General features: G+C 51.6%; 1 protein-coding gene across 1 annotated transcript in view; it reads right to left on the minus strand.

Moving 5' to 3' along the window:
- The window catches only part of LOC121270902 (tetraspanin-14-like), a 345,453-nt gene that overhangs the window by 68,004 nt on the left and 251,060 nt on the right, over positions 1-26,389 (minus strand). The window contains exons 4-7 of the mRNA XM_041176484.1: positions 23,216-23,386; positions 21,703-21,828; positions 14,341-14,391; positions 13,249-13,365 (exon numbers count right to left, since the gene is read on the minus strand). Of these exons, the coding sequence (XP_041032418.1) occupies positions 13,249-13,365; positions 14,341-14,391; positions 21,703-21,828; positions 23,216-23,386 (465 nt within the window). The remainder of the gene's footprint in view (positions 1-13,248; positions 13,366-14,340; positions 14,392-21,702; positions 21,829-23,215; positions 23,387-26,389) is intronic.

A 26,389-nucleotide genomic window follows, 5' to 3' on the forward strand; every position in this document is an offset into this window, starting at 1 on the left:
GAGTCAGTGCCCGGTGAGCTGTACCCCAGTGAAAGTCAGTGTGTGTGGAACCCATACCCCAGTGAGAGTCAGTGTGTGTGGAACTGTATCCCAGTGAGAGTCAGTGTGTGTGGAACTGTACCCCAGTGAGAGTCAGTGTGTGTGGAGCTGTACCCCAGTGAGAGTCAGTGTGTGTGGAGCTGTACCCCAGTGAGAGTCAGTGTGTGTGGAGCTGTACCCCAGTGAGAGTCAGTGCGTGTGGAGCTGTACCCCAGTGACAGTCAGTGTGTGTGGAGCTGTACCCCAGTGAGAGTCAGTGTGTGTGGAGCTGTACCCCTTTGAGAGTCAGTCTGGGTGGAGCTGTATCCCATTGAGAGTCAGTGTGTGTGGAACTGTATCTCAGTGAGAGTCAGTGTTTGTGGAGCTGTACCCCAGTGAGCGTCAGTGTGTGTGGAATTGTATCCCAGCGAGAGTCAGTGTGTGTGGAGCTGTACCCCAGTGAGAGTCAGTGTGTGTGGAGCTGTATCCCATTGAGAGTCAGTGTGTGTGGAACTGTATCCCATTGAGAGTCAGTTTGTGTGGAATTGTGCCCCAGTGAGAGTCAGTGTGTGTGGAACTGTAACCCAGTGAGAGTCAGTGTGCGTGGAGCTGTAACACACTGAGAGTCAGTGTGTGTCGAACTGTACCCCAGTGAGAGTCAGTGCGTGTGGAATTGTGCCTCAGTGACAGTCAGTGTGTGTGGAACTGTGCCCCAGTGAGATTCAGTGTGTGTGGAACTGTAACCCCAGTGCGAGTCAGTGTGTGTGGAATTGTACCCCAGTGAGAGTCAGTGTGTGTGGAACTGTACCCCAGTGAGAGTCAGTGTGTGTCGAACTGTACCCCAGTGAGAGTCAGTGTGTGTGGAATTGTGCCTCAGTGAGTGTCAGTGCATGTGGAGCTGTACCCAGGTGAGAGTCAGTGTGTGTGGAACTGTACCCCAGTGAGAGTCAGTGTGTGTGGAAGTGTTCCCCAGAGAGAGTCAGTGTGTGTGGAATTGTGCCTCAGTGAGAGTCTTTGTGTGATGAACTGTACCCCAGTGAGAGTCAGTGTGTGTGGAATTGTGCCCCAGTGAGAGTCAGTGCGTGTGGAACTGCAACCCAGTGAGAGTCAGTGTGCGTGGAGCTGTAACCCACTGAGAGTCAGTGTGTGTCGAACTGTACCCCAGTGAGAGTCAGTGTGTGTGCAACTGTACGCCAGTGAGTGTCAGTGCGTGTGGAATTGTGCCTCAGTGAGAGTCTTTGTGTGTGGAATTGTGCCCCAGTGGGACACATTGTGTGTGGAACTGTGCCCCAGTGAGTGTCAGTGCGTGTGGAGCTGTACACCAGTGAGAGTCAGTGTGTGTGGAACTGTACCTCAGTGAGAGTCAGCGTGTGTGGAATTGAGCCTCAGTGAGAGTCTTTGTGTGCGGAACTGTACCCCAGTGAGATTCAGTGTGTGTGGAATTGTGCCTCAGTGAGAGTCTTTGTGTGTGGAACTGTACCCCAGTGAAAGTCAGTGTGTGTGGAACTGTACCCCAGTGAGAGTCAGTGTGTGTGGAACTGTACCCCAGTGAGAGTCAGTGTGTGTGGAACTGTACCCCAGTGAGAGTCAGTGTGTGTGGAATTGTGCCTCAGTGAGAGTCTTTGTGTGTGGAACTGTACCCCAGTGAAAGTCAGTGTGTGTGGAACTGTACCCCAGTGAGAGTCAGTGTGTGTGGAATTGTGCCTCAGTGAGAGTCTTTGTTTGTGGAACTGTACCCCAGTGAGAGTCAGTGTGTGTGGAATTGTGCCCCAGTGAGAGTCATTGTGTTTGGAATTGTGCCCCAGTGAGAGTCAGTGTGTGTGGAACTGTAACCCAGTGAGATTCAGTATGCGTGGAGCTGTAACGCAATGAGAGTCTGTGTGTGTCGAAATGTATCCCAGTGAGAGTCAGTGTGTGTGGAATTGTGCCTCACTGAGAGTCTTTGTAAGTGGAATTGTGCCCCAGTGGGAGTCTTTGTGTGTGGAATTGTGGCCCAGTGGGAACAGTGTGTGTGGAACTGTACCCTAGTGAGAGTCAGTGTGTGTGGAATTGTGCCTCAGTGAGTGTCAGTGCGTGTGGAGCTGTACACCAGTGAGAGTCAGTGTGTGTGGAACTGTACCTCAGTGAGAGTCAGCGTGTGTCGAACTGTACCCCAGTGAGAGTCAGTGTGTGTCGAACTGTATCCCAGTGAGAGTCAGTGTGCGTGGAATTGTGCCTCATTGATAGTCTTTGTGTGCGGAATTGTGCCCCAGTGAGAGTCAGTGTGTGTGGAACTGTGCCCCATTGAGATTCAGTATGTGTGGAACTGTACCCCAGTGAGAGTCATTATGTGTGGAATTGTACCTCAATGAGAGTCAGTGTGTGTGGAACTGTAACCCAGTGAGAGTCAGTATGTGTGGAGCTGTAACCCACTGAGAGTCACTGTGCGTCGAACTGTACTCCAGTGAGAGTCTGTGTGAGTGGAATTGTGCCTCAGTGAGAGTCTTTGTTTGTGGAATTGTGCCCCAGTGAGAGTCTTTGTGTGTGGAATTGTGCCTCAGGGAGTGTCAGTGCGTGTGGAGCTGTACCCCAGTGAGAGTCAGTGTGTGTGGTACTGTACCCCAGTGAGAGTCAGTGTGTGTGGAACTGTACCCCAGTGAGAGTCAGTGTGGGGGAATTGTGCCTCAGTGAGAGTCTATGTGTGTGGAACTGTACCCGAGTGAGAGTCAGTGTGTGTGGAACTGTACCACAGTGAGAGTCAGTGTGTGTGGAATTGTGCCCCAGTGAGAGTCAGTGTGTGTGGAATTGTGCCCCAGTGAGAGTCAGCATGTGTGGAACTGTGCCCCAGTCAGAGTCAGTGTGTGTGGAACTGTAACCCAGTGAGAGTCATTGTGGTGGAGCTGTAACCCACTGAGAGTCAGTGTGTGTCGAACTGTACCCCAGTGAGAGTCAGAGTGTGTGCAGTTGTGCCCCAGTGAGAGTCAGTGTGTGTGGAACTGTAACCCAGTGAGTCAGCGTGCGTGGAGCTGTAACACACTGAGAGTCAGTGTGTTTCGAACTGTACCCCAGTGAGAGTCAGTGTGTGTGGAACTGTGCCTCAGTGAGTGTCAGTGTGTGTGGAACTGTGCCCCAGTGAGATTCAGTGTATGTGGAACTGTACCCCAGTGAGAGTCATTGTGTGTGGAATTGTGCCTCAGTGAGTGTCAGTGTGTGTGGAACTGTGCCCCAGTGAGATTCAGTGTACGTGGAACTGTACCCCAGTGAGAGTCAGTGTGTGTGGAATTGTGCCTCAGTGAGAGTCATTGTGTGTGGAATTGTGCCTCAGTGAGTGTCAGTGCGCGTGGAGCTTTACCCCAGTGAGAGTCAGTGTGTGTGGAACTGTACCCCAGTGAGAGTCAGTGTGTGTGGAATTGTGCCTCAGTGAGACTCATTGTGTGTGGAATTGTGCCCCAGTGAGAGGCAGTGTGTGTGGATCTGTGCCCCAGTGAGATTCAGTGTGTGTGGAACTGTACCACAGTGAGAGTCAGTGTGTGTGGAATTGTGTCTTAGTGAGTGTTAGTGCGTGTCGAGCTGTACCCCAAGGAGAGTCAGTGTGTGTGGAACTGTACCCCAGTGACAGTCAGTGTGTGTGGAACTGTACCCCAGTGAGAGTCAGTGTGTGTGGAACTGTACCCCAGTGAGAGTCAGTGTTTGTGGAACTGTACCCCAGTGAGAGTCAGTGTGTGTGGAATTGTGCCCCAGTGAGAGGCAGTGTGTGTGGATCTGTGCCCCAGTGAGATTCAGTGTGTGTGGAACTGTACCACAGTGAGAGTCAGCGTGTGTGGAATTGGGCCTCAGTGAGTGTTAGTGCGTGTCGAGCTGTACCCCAGTGAGAGTCAGTGTGTGTGGAACTGTACCCCAGTGAGTGTCAGTGTGTGTGGAACTGTACCCCAGTGAGAGTCAGTGTGTGTGGAATTGTGCCTCAGTGAGAGTCTTTGTGTGTGGAACTGTACCCCAGTGAGAGTCCGTGTTTGTGGAACTGTACCCCAGTGAGAGTCAGTGTGTGTGGAATTGTGCCCCAGTGAGAGTCAGTGTGTGTGGAATTGTGCCCCAGTGAGAGTCAGTGTGTGTGGAACTGTAACCCAGTGAGAGTCAGTATGTGTGGAGTTGTAACGCACTGAGAGTCATTGTGTGTCGAACGGTATCCCAGTGAGAGTCAGTGTGTTTCGAATTGTGCCTCAGTGAGAGTCTTTGTGCGTGGAATTGTGCCCCAGTGAGAGTCTTTGTGTGTGGAATTGTGCCCCAGTGAGACACAGTGTGTGTGGAACTGTACCCCCGTGAGAGTCAGTGTGTGTGGAATTGTGCCTCAGTGAGAGTCTTTGTGTTTCGAACTGTACCCCAGTGAGATTCAGTGTGTGTGGAATTGTGCCCCAGTGAGAGTCAGTTTGTGTGGAATTGTGCCCCAGTGAGAGTCAGTGTGTATGGAACTGTAACCCAGTGAGATTCAGTGTGCGTGGAGCTGTAACACACTGAGAGTCAGTGTGTGTCGAACTGTACCCCAGTGAGAGTCAGTGTGTGTGGAATTGTGCCTCAGTGAGAGTCATTGTGTGTGGAATTGTGCCTCAGTGAGTGTCAGTGTGTGTGGAACTGTGCCCCAGTGAGATTCAGTGTGTGTGGAACTGTACCACAGTGAGAGTCAGTGTGTGTGGAATTGCGTCTCAGTGAGTGTCAGTGTGTGTGGAGCTTTACCCCAGTGAGAGTCAGTGTGTGTGGAACTGTACCCCAGTGAGAGTCAGCCTTTGTGGAACTGTACCCCAGTGAGAGTCAGTGTGTGTGGAATTGTGCCTCAGTGAGACTCATTGTGTGTGGAATTGTGCCCCAGTGAGAGGCAGTGTGTGTGGATCTGTGCCCCAGTGAGATTCAGTGTGTGTGGAACTGTACCACAGTGAGAGTCAGTGTGTGTGGAATTGTGTCTTAGTGAGTGTTAGTGCGTGTCGAGCTGTACCCCAGTGAGAGTCAGTGTGTGTGGAATTGTGCCTCAGTGAGTGTCAGTGTGTGTGGAACTGTGCCCCAGTGAGATTCAGTGTACGTGGAACTGTACCCCAGTGAGAGTCAGTGTGTGTGGAATTGTGCCTCAGTGAGAGTCATTGTGTGTGGAATTGTGCCTCAGTGAGTGTCAGTGCGCGTGGAGCTTTACCCCAGTGAGAGTCAGTGTGTGTGGAACTGTACCCCAGTGAGAGTCAGTGTGTGTGGAATTGTGCCTCAGTGAGACTCATTGTGTGTGGAATTGTGCCCCAGTGAGAGGCAGTGTGTGTGGATCTGTGCCCCAGTGAGATTCAGTGTGTGTGGAACTGTACCACAGTGAGAGTCAGTGTGTGTGGAATTGTGTCTTAGTGAGTGTTAGTGCGTGTCGAGCTGTACCCCAAGGAGAGTCAGTGTGTGTGGAACTGTACCCCAGTGACAGTCAGTGTGTGTGGAACTGTACCCCAGTGAGAGTCAGTGTGTGTGGAACTGTACCCCAGTGAGAGTCAGTGTTTGTGGAACTGTACCCCAGTGAGAGTCAGTGTGTGTGGAATTGTGCCCCAGTGAGAGGCAGTGTGTGTGGATCTGTGCCCCAGTGAGATTCAGTGTGTGTGGAACTGTACCACAGTGAGAGTCAGCGTGTGTGGAATTGGGCCTCAGTGAGTGTTAGTGCGTGTCGAGCTGTACCCCAGTGAGAGTCAGTGTGTGTGGAACTGTACCCCAGTGAGTGTCAGTGTGTGTGGAACTGTACCCCAGTGAGAGTCAGTGTGTGTGGAATTGTGCCTCAGTGAGAGTCTTTGTGTGTGGAACTGTACCCCAGTGAGAGTCCGTGTTTGTGGAACTGTACCCCAGTGAGAGTCAGTGTGTGTGGAATTGTGCCCCAGTGAGAGTCAGTGTGTGTGGAATTGTGCCCCAGTGAGAGTCAGTGTGTGTGGAACTGTAACCCAGTGAGAGTCAGTATGTGTGGAGTTGTAACGCACTGAGAGTCATTGTGTGTCGAACGGTATCCCAGTGAGAGTCAGTGTGTTTCGAATTGTGCCTCAGTGAGAGTCTTTGTGCGTGGAATTGTGCCCCAGTGAGAGTCTTTGTGTGTGGAATTGTGCCCCAGTGAGACACAGTGTGTGTGGAACTGTACCCCCGTGAGAGTCAGTGTGTGTGGAATTGTGCCTCAGTGAGAGTCTTTGTGTTTCGAACTGTACCCCAGTGAGATTCAGTGTGTGTGGAATTGTGCCCCAGTGAGAGTCAGTTTGTGTGGAATTGTGCCCCAGTGAGAGTCAGTGTGTATGGAACTGTAACCCAGTGAGATTCAGTGTGCGTGGAGCTGTAACACACTGAGAGTCAGTGTGTGTCGAACTGTACCCCAGTGAGAGTCAGTGTGTGTGGAATTGTGCCTCAGTGAGAGTCATTGTGTGTGGAATTGTGCCTCAGTGAGTGTCAGTGTGTGTGGAACTGTGCCCCAGTGAGATTCAGTGTGTGTGGAACTGTACCACAGTGAGAGTCAGTGTGTGTGGAATTGCGTCTCAGTGAGTGTCAGTGTGTGTGGAGCTTTACCCCAGTGAGAGTCAGTGTGTGTGGAACTGTACCCCAGTGAGAGTCAGCCTTTGTGGAACTGTACCCCAGTGAGAGTCAGTGTGTGTGGAATTGTGCCTCAGTGAGACTCATTGTGTGTGGAATTGTGCCCCAGTGAGAGGCAGTGTGTGTGGATCTGTGCCCCAGTGAGATTCAGTGTGTGTGGAACTGTACCACAGTGAGAGTCAGTGTGTGTGGAATTGTGTCTTAGTGAGTGTTAGTGCGTGTCGAGCTGTACCCCAGTGAGAGTCAGTGTGTGTGGAACTGTACCCCAGTGACAGTCAGTGTGTGTGGAACTGTACCCCAGTGAGAGTCAGTGTGTGTGGAACTGTACCCCAGTGAGAGTCAGTGTGTGTGGAATTGTGCCTCAGTGAGACTCATTGTGTGTGGAATTGTGCCCCAGTGAGAGGCAGTGTGTGTGGATCTGTGCCCCAGTGAGATTCAGTGTGTGTGGAACTGTACCACAGTGAGAGTCAGTGTGTGTGGAATTGTGTCTTAGTGAGTGTTAGTGCGTGTCGAGCTGTACCCCAGTGAGAGTCAGTGTGTGTGGAACTGTACCCCAGTGAGAGTCAGTGTGTGTGGAACTGTACCCCAGTGAGAGTCAGTGAGTGTGGAACTGTACCCCAGTGAGAGTCAGTGTTTGTGCAACTGTACCCCAGTGAGAGTCAGTGTGTGTGGAATTGTGCCTCAGTGAGAGTCAGTGTGTGTGGAACCGTACCCCAGTGAGAGTCAGTGTTTGTGGAACTGTACCCCAGTGAGAGTCAGTGTGTGTCGAATTGTGCCCCAGTGAGAGTCAGTGTGTGTGGAACTGTACCCCAGTGAGAGTCAGTGCCCGGTGAGCTGTAGCCCAGTGAAAGTCAGCGTGTGTGGAACCCATACCCAGTGAGAGTTAGTGTGTGTGGAAAATTACCCCAGTGAGACTCACTGTTTGTGGAACTGTACCCCAGTGAGAATCAGTGTGTGTGGAACTGTACCCCAGTGAGAGTCAGTGTGTATGGAACTGTACACCAGTGAGGGTCAAGGTGTGTGGAACCCATACCCCAGTGAGTTTCAGTGTGTGTGGAACTGTACCCCTGTGAGAGTCAGTGTGTGTGGAACTGTACCCCAGTGAGAGTCAGTGCCCGGTGAGCTGTACCCCAGTGAAAGTCAGTGTGTGTGGAACCCATACCCCAGTGAGAGTTAGTGTGTGTGGAACTGTATCCCAGTGAGAGTCAGTGTGTGTGGAACTGTACCCCAGTGAGAGTCAGTGTGTGTGGAGCTGTACCCCAGTGAGAGTCAGTGTGTGTGGAGCTGTACCCCAGTGAGAGTCAGTGTGTGTGGAGCTGTACCCCGGTGAGAGTCAGTGTGTATGGAACTGTACACCAGTGAGGGTCAAGGTGTGTGGAACCCATACCCCAGTGAGTTTCAGTGTGTGTGGAACTGTACCCCTGTGAGAGTCAGTGTGTGTGGAACTGTACCCCAGTGAGAGTCAGTGTGTATGGAACTGTACACCAGTGAGGGTCAAGGTGTGTGGAACCCATACCCCAGTGATTTTCAGTGTGTGTGGAACTGTACCCCTGTGAGAGTCAGTGTGTGTGGAACTGTACCCCAGTGAGAGTCAGTGCCCGGTGAGCTGTACCCCAGTGAAAGTCAGTGTGTGTGGAACCCATACCCCAGTGAGAGTTAGTGTGTGTGGAACTGTATCCCAGTGAGAGTCAGTGTGTGTGGAACTGTACCCCAGTGAGAGTCAGTGTGTGTGGAGCTGTACCCCAGTGAGAGTCAGTGTGTGTGGATCTTTACCCCAGTGAGAGTCAGAGCGTGTGGATCTGTACCCCAGTGAGAGTCAGTGCGTGTGGAGCTGTACATCAGTGACAGTCAGTGTGTGTGGAAATATACGCCAGTGAGAGTCAGTGTGTGTGGAGCTGTACCCCTTTGAGAGTCAGTCTGGGTGGAGCTGTATCCCATTGAGAGTCAGTGTGTGTGGAACTGTATCTCAGTGAGAGTCAGTGTTTGTGGAGCTGTACCCCAGTGAGCGTCAGTGTGTGTGGAATTGTATCCCAGCGAGAGTCAGTGTGTGTGGAGCTGTACCCCAGTGAGAGTCAGTGTGTGTGGAGCTGTATCCCATTGAGAGTCAGTGTGTGTGGAACTGTATCCCATTGAGAGTCAGTTTGTGTGGAATTGTGCCCCAGTGAGAGTCAGTGTGTGTGGAACTGTAACCCAGTGAGAGTCAGTGTGCGTGGAGCTGTAACACACTGAGAGTCAGTGTGTGTCGAACTGTACCCCAGTGAGAGTCAGTGCGTGTGGAATTGTGCCCCAGTGAGATTCAGTGTGTGTGGAACTGTACCCCAGTGAGACTCATTGTGTGTGGAATTGTGCCTCAGTGAGTGTCAGTGTGTGTGGAACTGTGCCCCCGTGAGATTCAGTGTGTGTGGAACTGTACCCCAGTGAGAGTCAGTGTGTGTGGAATTGTGCCTCAGTGAGTGTCAGTGCGTGTGGAGCTTTACCCCAGTGAGAGTCAGTGTGTGTGGAACTGTACCCCAGTGAGAGTCAGCGTTTGTGGAACTGTACCCCAGTGAGAGTCAGTGTGCGTGGAATTGTGCCTCAGTGAGACTCATTGTGTGTGGATCTGTACCCCAGTGAGAGTCAGTGTGTGTAGAACTGTACCCCAGTGAGAGTCAGTGTGTGTGGAATTGTGCCCCAGTGAGAGTCAGTGTGTGTGGAATTGTGCCCCAGTGAAAGTCAGTGTGTGTGGAACTGTAACCCAGTGAGAGACAGTATGCGTGGAGCTGTACCCCAGTGAGAGTCAGTGTATGTGGAACTGTACCTCAGTGAGAGTCTTTGTGTGTGGAATTGTGCCCCAGTGAGAGGCAGTGTGTGTGGATCTGTGCCCCAGTGAGATTCAGTGTGTGTGGAACTGTACCACAGTGAGAGTCAGTGTGTGTGGAATTGTGTCTTAGTGAGTGTTAGTGCGTGTCGAGCTGTACCCCAGTGAGAGTCAGTGTGTGTGGAACTGTACCCCAGTGACAGTCAGTGTGTGTGGAACTGTACACCAGTGTGAGTCAGTGTGTGTGGAACTGTACCCCAGTGAGAGTCAGTGTTTGTGGAACTGTACCCCAGTGAGAGTCAGTGTGTGTGGAATTGTGCCTCAGTGAGAGTCTTTGTGTGTGGAACCGTACCCCAGTGAGAGTCAGTGTTTGTGGAACTGTACCCCAGTGAGAGTCAGTGTGTGTCGAATTGTGCCCCAATGAGAGTCAGTGTGTGTGGAATTGTGCCCCAGTGAGAGTCAGTGTGTGTGGAACTGTAACCCAGTGAGAGTCAGTATGTGTGGAGCTGTAACGCACTGAGAGTCAGTGTGTGTCCAACTGTATCCCATGAGAGTCAGTGTGTGTGGAATTGTGCCTCAGTCAGAGTCTTTGTGTGTGGAATTGTGCCCCAGTGAGAGTCTTTGTGTGTGGAATTGTGCCCCAGTGAGACACAGTGTGTGTGGAACTGTACCCCAGTGAGAGTCAGTGTGTGTGGAATTGTGTCTCAGTGAGAGTCTTTGTGTGTGGAACTGCACCCCAGTGAGATTCAGTGTGTGTGGAACTGTACCCCAGTGAGAGTCATTGTGTGTCGAACTGTACCCCAGTGAGAGTCATTGTGTGTCGAACTGTACCCCAGTGAGAGTCAGTGTGTGTGGAACTATACCCCAGTGAGAGTCAGTGTGTATTGAATTGTGCCCCAGTGAGAGTCAGTGTGTGTGGAATTGTGCCCCAGAGAGAGTCAGTGTGTGTGGAACTGTAACCCAGTGAGAGTCAGTATACGTGGAGCGGTAACGCACTGAGAGTCAGTGTGTGTCGAACTGTACCCCAGTGAGAGTCATTGTGTGTCGAACTGTACCCCAGTGAGAGTCAGTGTGTGTCGAACTGTACCCCAGTGAGAGTCAGTGTGTGTGGAATTGTGCCTCAGTGAGAGTCTGTGTGTGTGGAATTCTGCCCCAGTGAGAGTCAGTGTGTGTGGAACTGTGCCCCATTGAGATTCAGTGTGTGTGGAACTGTAACCCAGTGAGAGTCATTGTGTGTGGAGTTGTGCCTCTGTGAGTGTCAGTGCGTGTGGAGCTGTACCCCAGTGAGAGTCAGTGTGTGTGGAACTGTACCCCAGTGAGAGTCAGTGTGTGTGGAACTGTACCCCAGTGAGAGTCAGTGTGTGTGGAATTGTGCCCCAGTGAGGGTCTTTGTGTGTGGAACTGTACCCCAGTGAGAGTCAGAGTCTGTGGAACTGTACCCCAGTGAGAGTCAGTGTGTGTGGAACTGTAACCCTGTGAGAATCAGTGTGTGTGGAATTGTGCCTCAGTGAGAGTCTTTGTGTGTGGAATTGTGCCCCAGTGAGAGTCTTTGTGTGTGGAATTGTGCCCCAGTGATAGTCAGTGTGTGTGGAACTGCACCCCAGTGAGAGTCAGTGTGTGTGGAATTGTGCCTCAGTGAGTGTCAGTGCGTGTGGAGCTGTACCCCAGTGAGAGTCAGTGTGTGTGGAACTGTACCCCAGTGAGAGTCAGTGTGTGTGGAACTGTACCCCAGTGAGAGTCAGTGTGTGTCGAACTGTACCCCAGTGAGAGTCAGTGTGTGTGGAATTGTGCCTCAGTGAGTGTTAGTGTGCGTGGAATTGTGCCTCAGTGAGAGTCTTTGTGTGTGGAATTGTGCCCCAGTGAGAGTCAGTGTGTGTGGAACTGTGACCCAGTGATAGTCAGTGTGCGTGGAGCTGTAACCCACTGAGAGCCATTGTGTGTCGAACTGTACCCCAGTGAGAGTCAGTGTGTGTGGAATTGTGCCTCAGTGAGAGTCTTTTTGTGTGGAGTTGTGCCCCAGTGAGAGTCAGTGTGTGTGGAACTGTAACCCAGTGAGAGTCAGTGTGTGTGGAATTGTTCCCCAGTGAGAGTCAGTGTGTGTGGAATTGTGCCCCAGTGAGAGTCAGTGTGTGTGGAACTGTAACCCAGTGAGAGTCAGTGTGCGTGGAATCGTGCCCCAGTGAGAGTCAGTGTGTGTGGAACTGTAACCCGGTGAGAGTCAGTGTGTGTGGATTTGTGACTCAGTGAGTGTCAGTGCGTGTGGAGCTTTACCCCAGTGAGTGTCAGTGCGTGTGGAACTGTACCCCAGTGAGATTCAGTGTGTGTGGAATTGTGCCCCAGTGAGAGTCAGTGTGTGTGGAATTGTGCCCCAGTGAGAGTCAGTGTGCGTGGAACTGTAACCCAGTGAAAGTCAGTGTGCGTGGAGCTGTAACCCACTGAGAGTCAGTGTTTGTCGAACTGTACCCCAGTGAGCGTCAGTGTGTGTGGAATTGTGCCTCAGTGAGAGTCTTTGTGTGTGGAATTGTGCCACAGTGAGAGTCAGTGTACGTGGAACTGTAACCCAGTGAGAGTCAGTGTGTGTGGAATTGTGCCCCAGTGAGAGTCAGTTTGTGTGGAATTGTGCCCCAGTGAGAGTCAGTGTGTGTGGAACTGTAACCCAGTGAGAGTCAGTGTGCATGGAGCTGTAACCCACTGAGAGTCAGTGTGTGTCGAACTGTACCCCAGTGAGAGTCAGTGTGCGTGGAACTGTATCCCAGTGAGAGTCAGTGTCCGTGGAACTGTATCCCAGTGAGAGTCAGTGTCCGTGGAACTGTACACAATAAGATTTGGTGTGTATGGAACTGTACCCCAGTGGGAGATGTGGTGGCTAGATAAATAGGGAACCCACTTAGTACTTACAGCGTTAATGGAGAAATTGAATTAAATGCCTAGGCCTAAGAGAAAAATACTGCAACCTTGAAGAACAATACCATCTTGTCTGACCATTGTTGTAGGTTGAGCCCTGAGACATTCCATGTTGTTCTTTCTCAGGCTGAATATAATCAAAGTTGTGATAACCAAGTGTGCAGGCACCGCAACTGTTGTGGTGGGAATGGAAATTAACTAAAACATGGATTGGTCAGTTAACGTATGCAAATAAGTGGATTGAGTTATGCAAAATTCACTGATTGGCTATAAAATGCTTTTAAGCAAGTGTTTGTTTATTCTGCTTTGAGACGGTACAATAGCTCTCATTGTATTGTTCTCTCTTGTGCACAAGTAATAAATGGGGTTTCTATGTATTAATGATGCCTCGGTATGATTAATCTCTGACAGAGACAGTGTGAGTGTAACTGTAACCCAGTGAGAGTCAGTGTGTGTGCGACTGTACCCCAGTGAGAGTCAGTGTCTGTGTGCAACTGTAGCCCAGTGAGAGTCAGTGTGTGTGGAACTGTACCCCAGTGGGAATCCGTGTGTGTGGAACTGTATCCCAGTGAGAGTCAGTGCCTGTGGAAATGTACCCCAGAGACAGTCAGTGCCTGTGGAGCTGTACCCCAGTGAGAGTCAGTGAGTGTGGAACTGGACCACAGTGAGAATCAGTATATGACAGTTTTGTTTAATTGAGGGTCAACCTGTAAATGTGTTTAAACACCAAGGTGAATGGGATTGATAGTGTGCAGAGCTTGCAAAGAGAAAGTTTCATTCTAACCTGCAGGAAGGTTATAACAAGGAAAGTTTCATTCTAACCTGCAGGAAGGTTATAACAAGGAAAGTTTCATTCTAACCTGCAGGAAGGTTATAACAAGGAAAGTTTCATTCTAACCTGCAGGAAGGTTATAACAAGGAAAGTTTCATTCTAACCTGCAGAAAGGCTATAACAAGGAAAGTTTCATTCTAACCTGCAGAAAGGCTATAACAAGGAAAGCTCCAGCGAGAAGGTAAATGTTCCTTGGTATCCAGTCCTCAAACGCCTGGACGCAGCCCTTGGTGTAAATGACCAGACTGTCCTTCACCTCCTGAAATGTTCAGAATATGTTTTAGTGCAGGTATCAATCCCATTTCCAATTCTCTCCCTACACTATTCCCAACAGAGGGCTCCAGATGCAGAGAAATACAGCCTGCCTGTCTTGTGCAGTCCCGTGTCCCTTCCTGTGCTCGTGATCCTGGTGCTGGGACATGGGCTCCGGACTCCGTGATCCTGGTGCTGGGACACGAGTTCCGGACTCCCTGATCCTGGTGCTGGGACACGGGCTCCGGACTCCCTGATCCTGGTGCTGGGACACGGGCTCCGGACTCCCTGATCCTGGTGCTGGGACACGGGCTCCGGACTCCCTGATCCTGGTGTTGGGACACGGGCTCCGGACTCCCAGATCCTGGTGTTGGGACACGGGCTCCGGACTCCCTGACCCTGGTGCTGGGACACGGGCTCCGGACTCCCTGATCCTGGTGCTGGGACACGGGCTCCGGACTCCCTGATCCTGGTGTTGGGACACGGGCTCCGGACTCAGTGATCCTGGTGCTGGGACACAGGCTCCGGACTCCCTGATCCAGGTGTTGGGACATGGGCTCCGGACTCCCTGATCCTGGTGTTGGGACACGGGCTCCGGACTCTGTGATCCGAGCTATATAATAAGAGTTCAGTGACTGTGAGAATACAATGGGGGTGGATGAGTGAGAGGGGGACATGGACTATATGTGCCATGGTGATGGAGTGTCCTGCAATCACCTCTCCTATAGTCACCAAGGAGAACCGTGCTCAGCAGCTGCACCATCGTTCACACTGTCAGAATTCCCTCTTCTACAGGATGGAGATGAGAATTGTGACCATGTCTAACAGAAACACAGAGGACGTGGGGACAGATAGAGTCAGGTCTCTTTGTTTGGCGGAGAGCTGGGAATAATAAAGGAACTGGCAGAGTCTGAATGGAACCAGCTCACTATAACCCTGGGTAACTTTGACACAGGAGACAAGCATGGCTGGAGTTTAATACCTTATTCTTGGATCGGATATCGTAACCACACTGAGTGTTCACAACGTTCTGCTGCAAAAGAGAAGAGAGTTTCCAATGTGAACCTAGTCAGGGCTGCACCAAATAACCATCAGACACACACCCAGTTAAGCCAGTAGCATCAGCAATATATTACCCAATTTCTGACTCTCACTGGGCTCCGGTCCCCTCCTCTCCTTGGTCCTAATTCTCACTGGGGAACAGAATCACAGAATTGTTACAGCGCAGAAGGCCATTCAGCCCATCACGTCTGTGCCAACTCTCTGAAAGAGCAATGCACCTAGTTCCACTCCCCCACCTTCTCCACACAACCCTGAACATTTGTTTTCCGAAAATAATCCAATTCCCTCTCGAGTGCCTTGGTTGAACCTGCCTGCACCACACTCTCAGGCAGCGCATTGCAACCCCGAACCACTTGCTGCATCAAAAAGCTTCTCCTCATGTAGCCATTGCTTTTTTTACTAATTACCTTAAATCTGTGCCCTCTCGTTCTCAACCCTTCTACCAGTCGGTACAGTTTCTCCTTATCTACTCATGATTTTGAATAAATTTATCAAATCTCCTCTCAACCGTCTTTTCTCCAAGGGAAACCCTCCCAAATCTCAAGGGAAACCCTCCCAAATCTCAAGGGAAGCGGTCCCAAATCTCAAGGAAAACTGTCCCAAAGCTCCTCACAACCTTTTCTCCAAGGAAAACAATCCCAACTTCTCCAATCTATCGACATGACTGAGGTTCCTCATCCTCGTAACCATTCTCGTGAATCTTTTCTGCACTCTCTTTAATGCCTTCTCATCCTTTCTAAAGAGCAGTGCCCAGAACTGGACATAATATTCCAGCTGAGGACGAACTCATGCCTTATACAAGTTTAACATCACCTCCTTGCTCTTGCGTTCTATGGCACTGTTAATAAAGCAGAGGATACTGCATGCTTCATTAACTGCTCTCTCAATCTGTCCTGTCACCTTCAATGATTTAGTCACATAAACACCCAGGTCCCTCTGCTCCTGCAATCCCTTTACAATTGTACCCTTTATTTTCTATTGTGTCTCCATGTTCTTCCTATTAAAATTAATCATTTCACACTTCTCTATATTGAATTTCATCTGCCACTTGTCTGCCCATTCCACCAACTTGTCTATGTCCGTCTGAAGTTCTGCACTATCCTCCTCACAGTTTAGAATACTTCCAAATTTTGTATCTCCCACAAACTTTGAAACTGTTCCCTGTACACTAATCCTAGGTCATTAATATGTCTCAGGAAGAGTGGGGGTCCCAACACTGACCCCTGGGGAATTTCACAAGAAACCTTCCTCCAGCCCAAAACCATGACTCTCTGGTTCCAGTCACTCAGCCAATTCCCTATCTATTTTGATGCTGTCCCTTTCCTTCCATAGGCTATGACTTTTCTCACAAGTCTGTTGTGTGGCTCGTATCAAATGTCTTTTGGTTGTCCATTTGCACCACATCAACAGCATTGCCCTCATCAACCCTCTCTGTTACCTGTTCAAAAACAACTCCAGCAAGTCATTCCAACAATTGCTCCTTAACAAATTAGTGCTAGCTTTGCTTAATTAACTCAAGTTTGCCCAAATCCCATTTCTAGAAGCATCCCCAACATCGAGGTTAAAGTGACTGGCCTGTAGAATGGATCTCCTTCTCTCACGGGGGTACAAGGACCCTCTACGACCTTGACATGATGGAGAGGCCTGGGTGCTCCAATGACCCCTTGAGCAATGCCTTTGGGAGCTCCTTGCTCCTGGTAGGCCCCCCAAACCGCACCCCCCCCACCACCCCCCGACCCCCCCATGGCAACAAGATCCGGGGAAAGTGCCAAAGTGTGGCCCCAAAATTCCTCAGTGGCAGAATAAGGGAAAGACGATTGTATCCCACCGGCTGCAAAGGTGGAAGCAAAACTGCAGTGGCAAGATGGTCCCTCCCAGTCATCGTGGCTCAACATGTCACAAAATATGACCAGCAATCCGACAAGGTCACGTGGATAAAGATGGCGCCCCATGGTCCCCACGTTAAACAAAGTCACTCCCAGCCTTCTGCTCAGGTCCATTTGGACAGTCCTGTGAAATTTGAACTATAAGTCCACAGGGGCAGCTGATACTCTCCAGGTTATCCCTCAGGTCCCTGGGTTAGAATCCACGGGTGAACCACCATCGTTGGGAGAGCTGCAACAAGCAATCAAACAGATGAAAAACAACAAAGCCTGCGCCCCTAATGGTTTTCCAGCTGAGCTCTTCAAAGCTGCCGGACTTCTGCTTAAATTAAACCTCCACGTACTCATCCAATGGATTTGGAATGAAAAAGACCTCCCCACTCCACATCAACTTCAGGAATGTGACAACTGTAACTATCTTCAAGAAGGGAGATAAATCATGCTGAGGAAACTATCGAGGTATTTCCCTCTCATCCAAAGCAGGGAAAATTCTGACACATTCCTCTGAATCACTTACTTCCTGTGGCTGAGGAAATCACCCAGGGACATAGTGTGGCTTTTGATCTTACAGAGGAACCTCTGACATGGTCTTTGTTACCAGGCAAATCCAAGAAAAATGTTGCAACTCCACCAGGAACTCTTCATTGCATTCATCGACCTGTCCAAAGCATTTGACTCAGTAGATCACGAGGCTCTGTGAATTGTGCTTCAGAGTTTGGACATCCAACAAACTACATCACAATCCTGTTTCATGATGATATGGCTGCAGCTGCCTGGAGTGGGATATCTGAAACAGACGGCTTCAAAATACAGACCGGGGTCAAGCAAGGCTGAGTGGTAGCCCCTATACTATTTACAATCTACCTGACAGTGGCTATTCACCTGAAAGATCAACTGTTCTCTCGTATCAATATTAAATACCGTCCAGATGGAACACTCTAACCTCAGTCGCCTCTGTGCCAAAACTAAACCGACTCTCAAAAACACACATGATCTACAGTTTGTGGATGACTACAGGGTCATTGCCCATTCTGCACTAGATTTTCAAGTCACTCTTGATGTCTTCAATTTTGCATACAAGAAATTCAGCCTGTCCTTGAATATGGCCAAAACAAAACTCATGTAAACCCACACCAAATGCTACAGTCCTTCTTGAAGCCAGCTCCGCAAGCATTCAGGCAAAACTCCTATAAAATATTCCACCTTCCATACATATTGAAGGGGAGACGCTAGAATATGTTGAACACTTCCCATACCTTGGTAGCCACCTCTCTCAAAAGGGCACCATTGACGAGGAGATCCAACGCCGGATCAGCTGTGCCAGCTCAGCCTTCTACAAACTGCAGCAGTAATTGTTTGACAACAAAGACCTCTGCAAGTCAACAAAAGTCCTAGTGTACAGAAGAGTTGTTGTCACACTCCTGTGCTGCAGTGAGACGTGGACTGCGAGTCAGTGAGATTCTAGAGAAATTCCATGTGCAATGCCTCTGCTGCATCCTCCAGATTCAATGGGAGGACTGTCGAACAAACAATACTCGCCTTCTTGAAGCCACCTCCATAAATATTCAGAAAAACTTGTGCAAAATCAGCAGATCCATACCTCAGTGAGAGTCAGCACCTTCAGGAGAGGAGGGGTCCTGTACCCCAGTGAGAGTCAGCACCTTCAGGAAAGGAGGGGACCTGTACCCCAGTGAGAGTCAGCACCTTCAGGAGAGGAGGGGGACCTGTACCCCAGTGAGAGTCAGCACCTTCAGGAGAGGAGGGGGACCTGTACCCCAGTGAGAGTCAGCACCTTCAGGAGAGGAGGGGGACCTGTACCCCAGTGAGAGTCAGCACCTTCAGGAGAGGAGGGGACCTGTACCCCAGTAAGAGTCAGCACCTTCAGGAGAGGAGGGGGACCTGTACCCCAGTGAGAGTCAGCACCTTCAGGAGAGGAGGGGGACCTGTACCCCAGTGAGAGTCAGCACCTTCAGGAGAGGAGGGGGACCTGTACCCCAGTGAGAGTCAGCACCTTCAGGAGAGGAGGGGGACCTGTACCCCAGTGAGAGTCAGTACCTTCAGGAGAGGAGGGGGACCCTGTACCCCAGTGAGAGTCAGCACCTTCAGGAGAGGAGGGGGACCTGTACCCCAGTAAGAGTCAGCACCTTCAGGAGAGGAGGGGGACCTGTACCCCAGTGAGAGTCAGCATCTTCAGGAGAGGAGGGGTACCCTGTACCCCAGTGAGAGTCAGTACCTTCAGGAGAGGAGGGGTACCCTGTACCCCAGTGAGAGTCAGTACCTTCAGGAGAGGTGGGGACTCCTACCCCAGTGAGAGCAGCACCTTCAGGAGAGGAGGGGACCTGTACCCCAGTGAGAGTCAGCACCTTCAGGAAAGGAGGGGACCTGTACCCCAGTGAGAGTCAGCACCTTCAGGAGAGGAGGGGACCTGTACCCCAGTGAGAGTCAGTACCTTCAGGAGAGGAGGGGGACCCTGTACCCCAGTGAGAGTCAGCACCTTCAGGAGAGGAGGGGGACCTGTACCCCAGTAAGAGTCAGCACCTTCAGGAGAGGAGGGGGACCTGTACCCCAGTGAGAGTCAGCACCTTCAGGAGAGGAGGGGTACCCTGTACCCCAGTGAGAGTCAGCACCTTCAGGAGAGGAGGGGGACCCTGTACCCCAGTGAGAGTCAGTACCTTCAGGAGAGGTGGGGACTCCTACCCCAGTGAGAGTCAGCACCTTCAGGAGAGGAGGGGACCTGTACCCCAGTGAGAGTCAGCACCTTCAGGAAAGGAGGGGACCTGTACCCCAGTGAGAGTCAGCACCTTCAGGAGAGGAGGGGACCTGTACCCCAGTGAGAGTCAGCACCTTCAGGAAAGGAGGGGACCTGTACCCCAGTGAGAGTCAGCACCTTCAGGAGAGGAAGGGACCTGTACCCCAGTGAGAGTCAGCACCTTCAGGAAAGGAGGGGACCTGTACCCCAGTGAGAGTCAGCACCTTCAGGAGAGGAGGGGGACCTGTACCCCAGTGAGAGTCAGCACCTTCAGGAAAGGAGGGGACCTGTACCCCAGTGAGAGTCAGCACCTTCAGGAGAGGAAGGGACCTGTACCCCAGTGAGAGTCAGCACCTTCAGGAGAGGAGGGGACCTGTACCCCAGTGAGAGTCAGCACCTTCAGGAGAGGAGGGGTACCCTGTACCCCAGTGAGAGTCAGTACCTTCAGGAGAGGAGGGGACCTGTACCCCAGTGAGAGTCAGCACCTTCAGGAGAGGAGGGGTACCTGTACCCCAGTGAGAGTCAGCACCTTCAGGAGAGGAGGGGACCTGTACCCCAGTGAGAGTCAGCACCTTCAGGAGAGGAGGGGACCTGTACCCCAGTGAGAGTCAGTACCTTCAGGAGAGGAGGGGGACCCTGTACCCCAGTGAGAGTCAGTACCTTCAGGAGAGGAGGGGACCTGTACCCCAGTGAGAGTCAGCACCTTGAACTAGATTAACTATGGTGGATACTGTGTCTGGTTGGCCATAATGTGTCTTTCCCCACGAGATCCTGTTTTCTGAAATGGCCAATGCTCCAGGAATACACAGAGAAAACGTTTGCAAGATGCTCTGCTGAGCTCCCTGAAGTACGGTAGCACCTTGCAGGTAATGACTGGGAGGAACCGGCTGCCAGTTACTCAGAATGGGAACAACTTGCCCATCAAACTGCATCTCATTGAGTCCAAGCATCTTAATGAGGGGGCAGAGCGGTCACAGGACAGGAAAGGAAAGAGAGACTCATCCACATCGCTGCTGGTCTGGAGTCGCATGTAGGCCAGTCCGGGTATGACGGTAGATTTCCTTCCCTCAGTTGAATTGTTGCTAAAAGAGGAATTGAACAAGTCTGGGTTCCCATACATGTGGATCAGATCCATTAACTGAAGTTAGGCTTCCTCCATTTTACACTCGATTTGCAGCATTGTCCTTTCCCTCATGTAACTGCGGAGTGGTTCTGTCTCCCTGACTCACACCAGGCCCTGCGGCTGCTGCACTGTTTGCTGCCAGCAGGTGGCGATGGCCGGGAGGGCGCTGGCTGAATTTACAGCTGCCTGTCTTTTCCTTCGAGGGGAGAGCGCGGAGGCCTTGGTGAACTGCAGCTGGGCTGGAGCCAGAGGAGTGAGCTGCAGTGGGAGACGAGACCCTCTGTTTGTGCCAGGAAAGGCAGTAAGAAGAACTGGAGAGGGTGCATCCAGCTGTTAAAGACCTACGAGGACATCTGGACAGCACAATGTCCCTGCCAGTGTGACAAGCCCCGAGGGGTGGAAGGTACCTCCTCATGGTCAGGGGGGCAAAGTAATCCTCAGTTTCCCAGAGCAACCCACAAGCTTCCAGCCGCCCACCCGCTCGCTTTCCAGTTTGTTTCTTTGCTGCACTACAGATCCAATTTTAACCTCAAACCCACTTTACAAAGAGTGAGGACAGGAGGTAAAAGAGCGAGGTTCAGAATCATTATCGTTCGCTTGTGCTGAGTGCAAGATCTTCCTGCTCTTGTTCAATTCTGAAAGCACTCATTCAGGACAAGGATCTGAGCTCTCCCCGGATTTGTGTGCGTTTGGAGTGTCAGGCAAGAGTCGTCCATTGTAAAGATGATGCTAACACAAACGGTAATATCACTGGAATGGTAATCCAGGGGCCCAGGCTAACGCTCTGGGGACACAGGTTCAAATCCCACCATGGCAGCCGGTGGAATTTAAATACAATTAATAAAATCTGGCACAGAAAAGCTAGAGTCAGTAATAATACCACTGATTATTGGAAAACCCATCTGATTCACTAAGGCCCTTCAGGGAAGGAAATCTGCTGTCCTTGCCTGGTCTGGCCTACATGTGACTCCAGACCCACAGTAATGTGGTTGACTCCTATCTGCCCTCTGAAATGGCCGAGCAAGACCCTCGGTTCAAGGGCACTTAGGGATGGTCAACAAATGCTGGTCTTGCCAGCGATGCCCTCGTCCCATGAAAGAAAGAGTTTATTTCTTTTGGATAATCTTTCTCAGGGATGTATGTCTGGTTTTGATACAGGGTATAAAGGATCAGTGAGCTGGATCTTTGGTGCATTCTGGGTGCCTCTATTTTACTGCATTAGGTTAAACCTGATATCATCATCTCCCTGTGTAAACACCTCCCCAACCTCATATCTGAATCTCGCTCATGTCTTTACATTTACAAATCATTTCTCGATCACTTGATCACACAGATTGTTAGTGTAGAAGGAGACCATTCGGCCTATCGTATCTGAACTGGTATCTCCTTGTGTCCCAGTCTTTCACTCTCTTGAGAAATCCTCCATTTATCTCTCTCATTTTATTCCTCAATCGTTCCCTAATGATCTGATATCTGAATGATTAAAAGAGGAGTAAGAGTCTATCAATATCATGGCTGGTCACTTACAGCTGGGTCAGGCAAACAACAGGAGAAGGGAACACCACATTTCTCCCGGCTGCTATTCTCCTGGGAACAGTTGAAGTAAACATTGTTGTTCCAATCATTAGGGCTGGCAGCTCCACAACACTGCATCTGATAGAGAGCAAAGAGAACACAAGATCAGGGCAAGAGTGGTGAGGCCGGTGGTGAGGGAGGTGGTGAGACGGGCGGTGAGAGTGTGACAGTTGGTGAGACGGGTGGTGAGACGGGTGGTGAGACGGGCGGTGAGATTGTGACGGGCGGTGAGACGAGCGGTGAGACGAGCGGTGAGACAGGTGGTGAGACAGGTGGTGAGACGGGCGGTGAGATTGTGACAGGCGGTGAGACGGGCGGCGAGATTGTGACAGGCGGTGAGACGGGCGGTGAGACGGGCGGTGAGATTGTGACGGGTGGTGAGACGGGCGGTGAGAGTGTGACGGGTGGTGAGACGGGCGGTGAGAGTGTGACAGGCGGTGAGACGGGCAGTGAGATGAGCGGTGAGACGAGCGGTGAGACGGGCGGTGAGATTGTGACGGGCGGTGAGACAGGCGGTGAGAGTGTGACAGGCGGTGAGACGGGCGGTGAGACGAGCGGTGAGACAGGCGGTGAGATTGTGATGGGCGGTGAGACGGGCGGTGAGACGAGCGGTAAGATTGTGACGGGCGGTGAGACAGGTGGTGAGACGGGCGGTGAGATTGTGACAGGCGGTGAGACGGGCGGTGAGACGAGCGGTGAGACGAGCGGTGAGATTGTGACGGGCGGTGAGACAGGTGGTGAGACGGGCGGTGAGATTGTGACAGGCGGTGGGACGGGCGGCGAGATTGTGACAGGCGGTGATCGGGCGGTGAGACGAGCGGTGAGACGGGCGGTGAGATTGTGACGGGCGGTGAGACGGGCGGTGAGAGTGTGACGGGCGGTGAGACGGGCGGTGAGAGTATGACAGGCGGTGAGACGGGCGGTGAGACGGGGGTGTGACAGGCGGTGAGATGGGGGTGAGACGGGGGTGTGACAGGCGGTGAGACAGGGGGTGTGACAGGTGGTGAGACGGGGGTGTGACAGGCGGTGAGACGGGGGTGACAGGTGGTGAGACAGGGGGTGTGACAGGCGGTGAGGCAGCAATGAATGTGACAAGGCCAAACGGACAGGTTGTTTCAGGACCAATAAATCTCTAAAATGATGTTTGATGAACTGCAACTTAGTGAAATTCTCCTGTCTACAAACCTCCAGTGACAGCTCCTGGTCCCAACATGGGAGCCTGGGTCCCAACTCACTACAGTCAGCAAACCCAACAGGGAAAAGCATTTCAAACAGGAACAGTCTGAACCCTTCCCAGCAGAACAAGAGCCCTCTTATCAACCCCGCAGGGTTGCCCGGTGACAGGCTCCGCCCCAGGGGTCGCCGGCTACAGGCCCTGCCTGCCCGGGAGTCAGCTGGTGACAGGCCCCACCCCGCACCCCCCCCCCCCCCCCCCCCCCCCCGGGGTGGGATGAACGACACGTACATATTTCTGGACGGCGTCAATGATGTTCTGAAGATCGATATCATCGCGATAAAAAGTGATGTGGTCTTGAATAAAACTCTGCGCCTTCTGCTTGACCCAGTCCTGGAAGACGAAAGCGAGGATTCCAGCTGCAAGTTCCAAAGTGAAGATGGTTCCAATGATGATAGAAAACTACAAAAAAACAAATTGCACAGATTTCAACCCAATTCTCAGCAACACCCTGAGCTGGACAAGCTGCTCTCTGACTGTAACCCTGAGCTGGACAAGCTGCTCTCTGACTGTAACCAAGAGCTGGACAAGCTGCTCTCTGACTGTAACCAAGAGCTGGACAAGCTGCTCTCTGACTGTAACCAAGAGCTGGACAAGCTGCTCTCTGACTGTAACCCTGAGAGGGACAAGCTGCTCTCTGACTGTAACCCTGAGCTGGACAAGCTGCTCTCTGACTGTGACCCTGAGCTGAACAAGCTGTTCTCTGAATGTGACACTGAGCTGGACAATCTGCTCACTGACTGTGACCCTGAGCTGAACAAGCTGTTCTCTGAATGTGACACTGAGCTGGACAAGCTGCTCTCTGACTGTGACGCTGAGCTGCACAAGGAGCTCTCTGACTGCGACCCTGAGCAGGACAAGCTGCTCTTTGACTGTAACCCTGCGCTGGACAAGCTGCTCTCTGACTGTAACCCTGAGCAGGACAAGCTGCACTCTGACTGTAAACCTGAGCTCGACAAGCTGCTCTCTGACTGTGACCCTGAGCGGGACAAGCTGCTCCTTGACTGTGACCCTGAGCTGAACAAGCTGTTCTCTGAATGTGACACTGAGCTGGACAATCTGCTCACTGACTGTGACCCTGAGCTGAACAAGCTGTTCTCTGAATGTGACACTGAGCTGGACAAGCTGCTCTTTGACTGTAACCCTGAGCTGCACAAGGAGCTCTCTGACTGCAGCCCTGAGCAGGACAAGCTGCTTTCTGACTGTAACCCTGAGCTGGACAAGCTGCTCTCTGACTGTGACGCTGAGCTGCAAAAGGAGCTCTCTGACTGCGACCCTGAGCAGGACAAGCTGCTCTCTCACTGTAACCCTGAGCTGGACAAGCTGCTCTCTGAATGTAACCCTGAGCTGGACAAGCTGCTCCTTGACTGTAAACCTGAGCTGGACAAGCTGCTCTCTGACTGTGACCCTGAGCGGGACAAGCTGCTCCTTGACTGTGACCCTGAGCTGAACAAGCTGTTCTCTGAATGTGACACTGAGCTGGACAATCTGCTCACTGACTGTGACCCTGAGCTGAACAAGCTGTTCTCTGAATGTGACACTGAGCTGGACAATCTGCTCACTGACTGTGACCCTGAGCTGAACAAGCTGTTCTCTGAATGTGACACTGAGCTGGACAAGCTGCTCTTTGACTGTAACCCTGAGCTGAACAAGCTGTTCTCTGAATGTGACACTGAGCTGGACAAGCTGCTCTTTGACTGTAACCCTGAGCTGCACAAGGAGCTCTCTGACTGCAACCCTGAGCAGGACAAGCTGCTCTCTGACTGTAACCCTGAGCTGGACAAGCTGCTCTCTGACTGTAAAACTGAGCTGCACAAGCTGCTCTCTGACTGTAAACCTGAGCTGCAAAAGCTGCTCTCTGACTGTAAACATGAGCTGCACAAGCTGCTCTCTGACTGTAAACCTGAGCTGGACAAGCTGCTCTCTGACTGTAACCCTGAGCTGGACAAGCTGCTGTCTGACTGTAACCCTGAGCTGGACAAGCTGCTCCTTGACTGTGACCCTGAGCTGAACAAGCTGTTCTCTGAATGTGACACTGAGCTGGACAATCTGCTCACTGACTGTGACCCTGAGCTGAACAAGCTGTTCTCTGAATGTGACACTGAGCTGGACAATCTGCTCACTGACTGTGACCCTGAGCTGAACAAGCTGTTCTCTGAATGTGACACTGAGCTGGACAAGCTGCTCTTTGACTGTATCCCTGAGCTGCACAAGGAGCTCTCTGACTGCAACCCTGAGCAGGACAAGCTGCTCTCTGACTAACCCTGAGCTGGACAAGCTGCTCTCTGACTGTGACGCTGAGCTGCAAAAGGAGCTCTCTGACTGTGATCCTGAGCAGGACAAGCTGCTCTCTGACAGTAACCCTGAGCAGGACAAGCTGCTCTCTCACTGTAACCCTGAGCTGGACAAGCTGCTCTCTGAATGTAACCCTGAGCTGGACAAGCTGCTCCTTGACTGTAAACCTGAGCTGGACAAGCTGCTCTCTGACTGTGACCCTGAGCGGGACAAGCTGCTCCTTGACTGTGACCCTGAGCTGAACAAGCTGTTCTCTGAATGTGACACTGAGCTGGACAATCTGCTCACTGACTGTGACCCTGAGCTGAACAAGCTGTTCTCTGAATGTGACACTGAGCTGGACAAGCTGCTCTTTGACTGTAACCCTGAGCTGCACAAGGAGCTCTCTGACTGCAACCCTGAGCAGGACAAGCTGCTCTCTGACTGTAACCCTGAGCTGGACAAGCTGCTCTCTGACTGTGACGCTGAGCTACAAAAGGAGCTCTCTGACTGCGACCCTGAGCAGGACAAGCTGCTCTCTGACAGTAACACTGAGCAGGACAAGCTGCTCTCTCACTGTAACCCTGAGCTGGACAAGCTGCTCTCTGAATGTAACCCTGAGCTGGACAAGCTGCTCTCTGACTGTAATCCTGAGCAGGACAAGCTGCACTCTGACTGTAAACCTGAGCTGGACAAGCTGCTCTCTGACTGTGACCCTGAGCAGGGCAAGCTGCTCCTTGACTGTGACCCTGAGCTGAACAAGCTGTTCTCTGAATGTAACACTGAGCTGGACAATCTGCTCTCTGACTGTGACCCTGAGCTGGACAAGCTGCTCTTTGACTGTAACCCTGAGCTACACAAGGAGCTCTCTGACTGCGACCCTAAGCAGGACAAGCTGCTCTCTGACTGTAACCCTGAGCAGGACAAGCTGCACTCTGACTGTAAACCTGAGCTGGACAAGCTGCTCTCTGAATGTGACCCTGAGCTGGACAAGCTGCTCCTTGACTGTAAGATTGAGCTGGATAAGCTGCTCCTTGGCTGTGACCCTGAGCTGGACAAGCTGCTCCTTGACTGTGACCCTGAGCTGGACAAGCTGCTGTCTGACTGTAACCCTGAGCTGGACAAGCTGCT

The sequence above is a fragment of the Carcharodon carcharias genome, chromosome 28, assembly GCF_017639515.1.
Source record: "Carcharodon carcharias isolate sCarCar2 chromosome 28, sCarCar2.pri, whole genome shotgun sequence".
Taxonomy (NCBI): Eukaryota; Metazoa; Chordata; class Chondrichthyes; order Lamniformes; family Lamnidae; genus Carcharodon; species Carcharodon carcharias.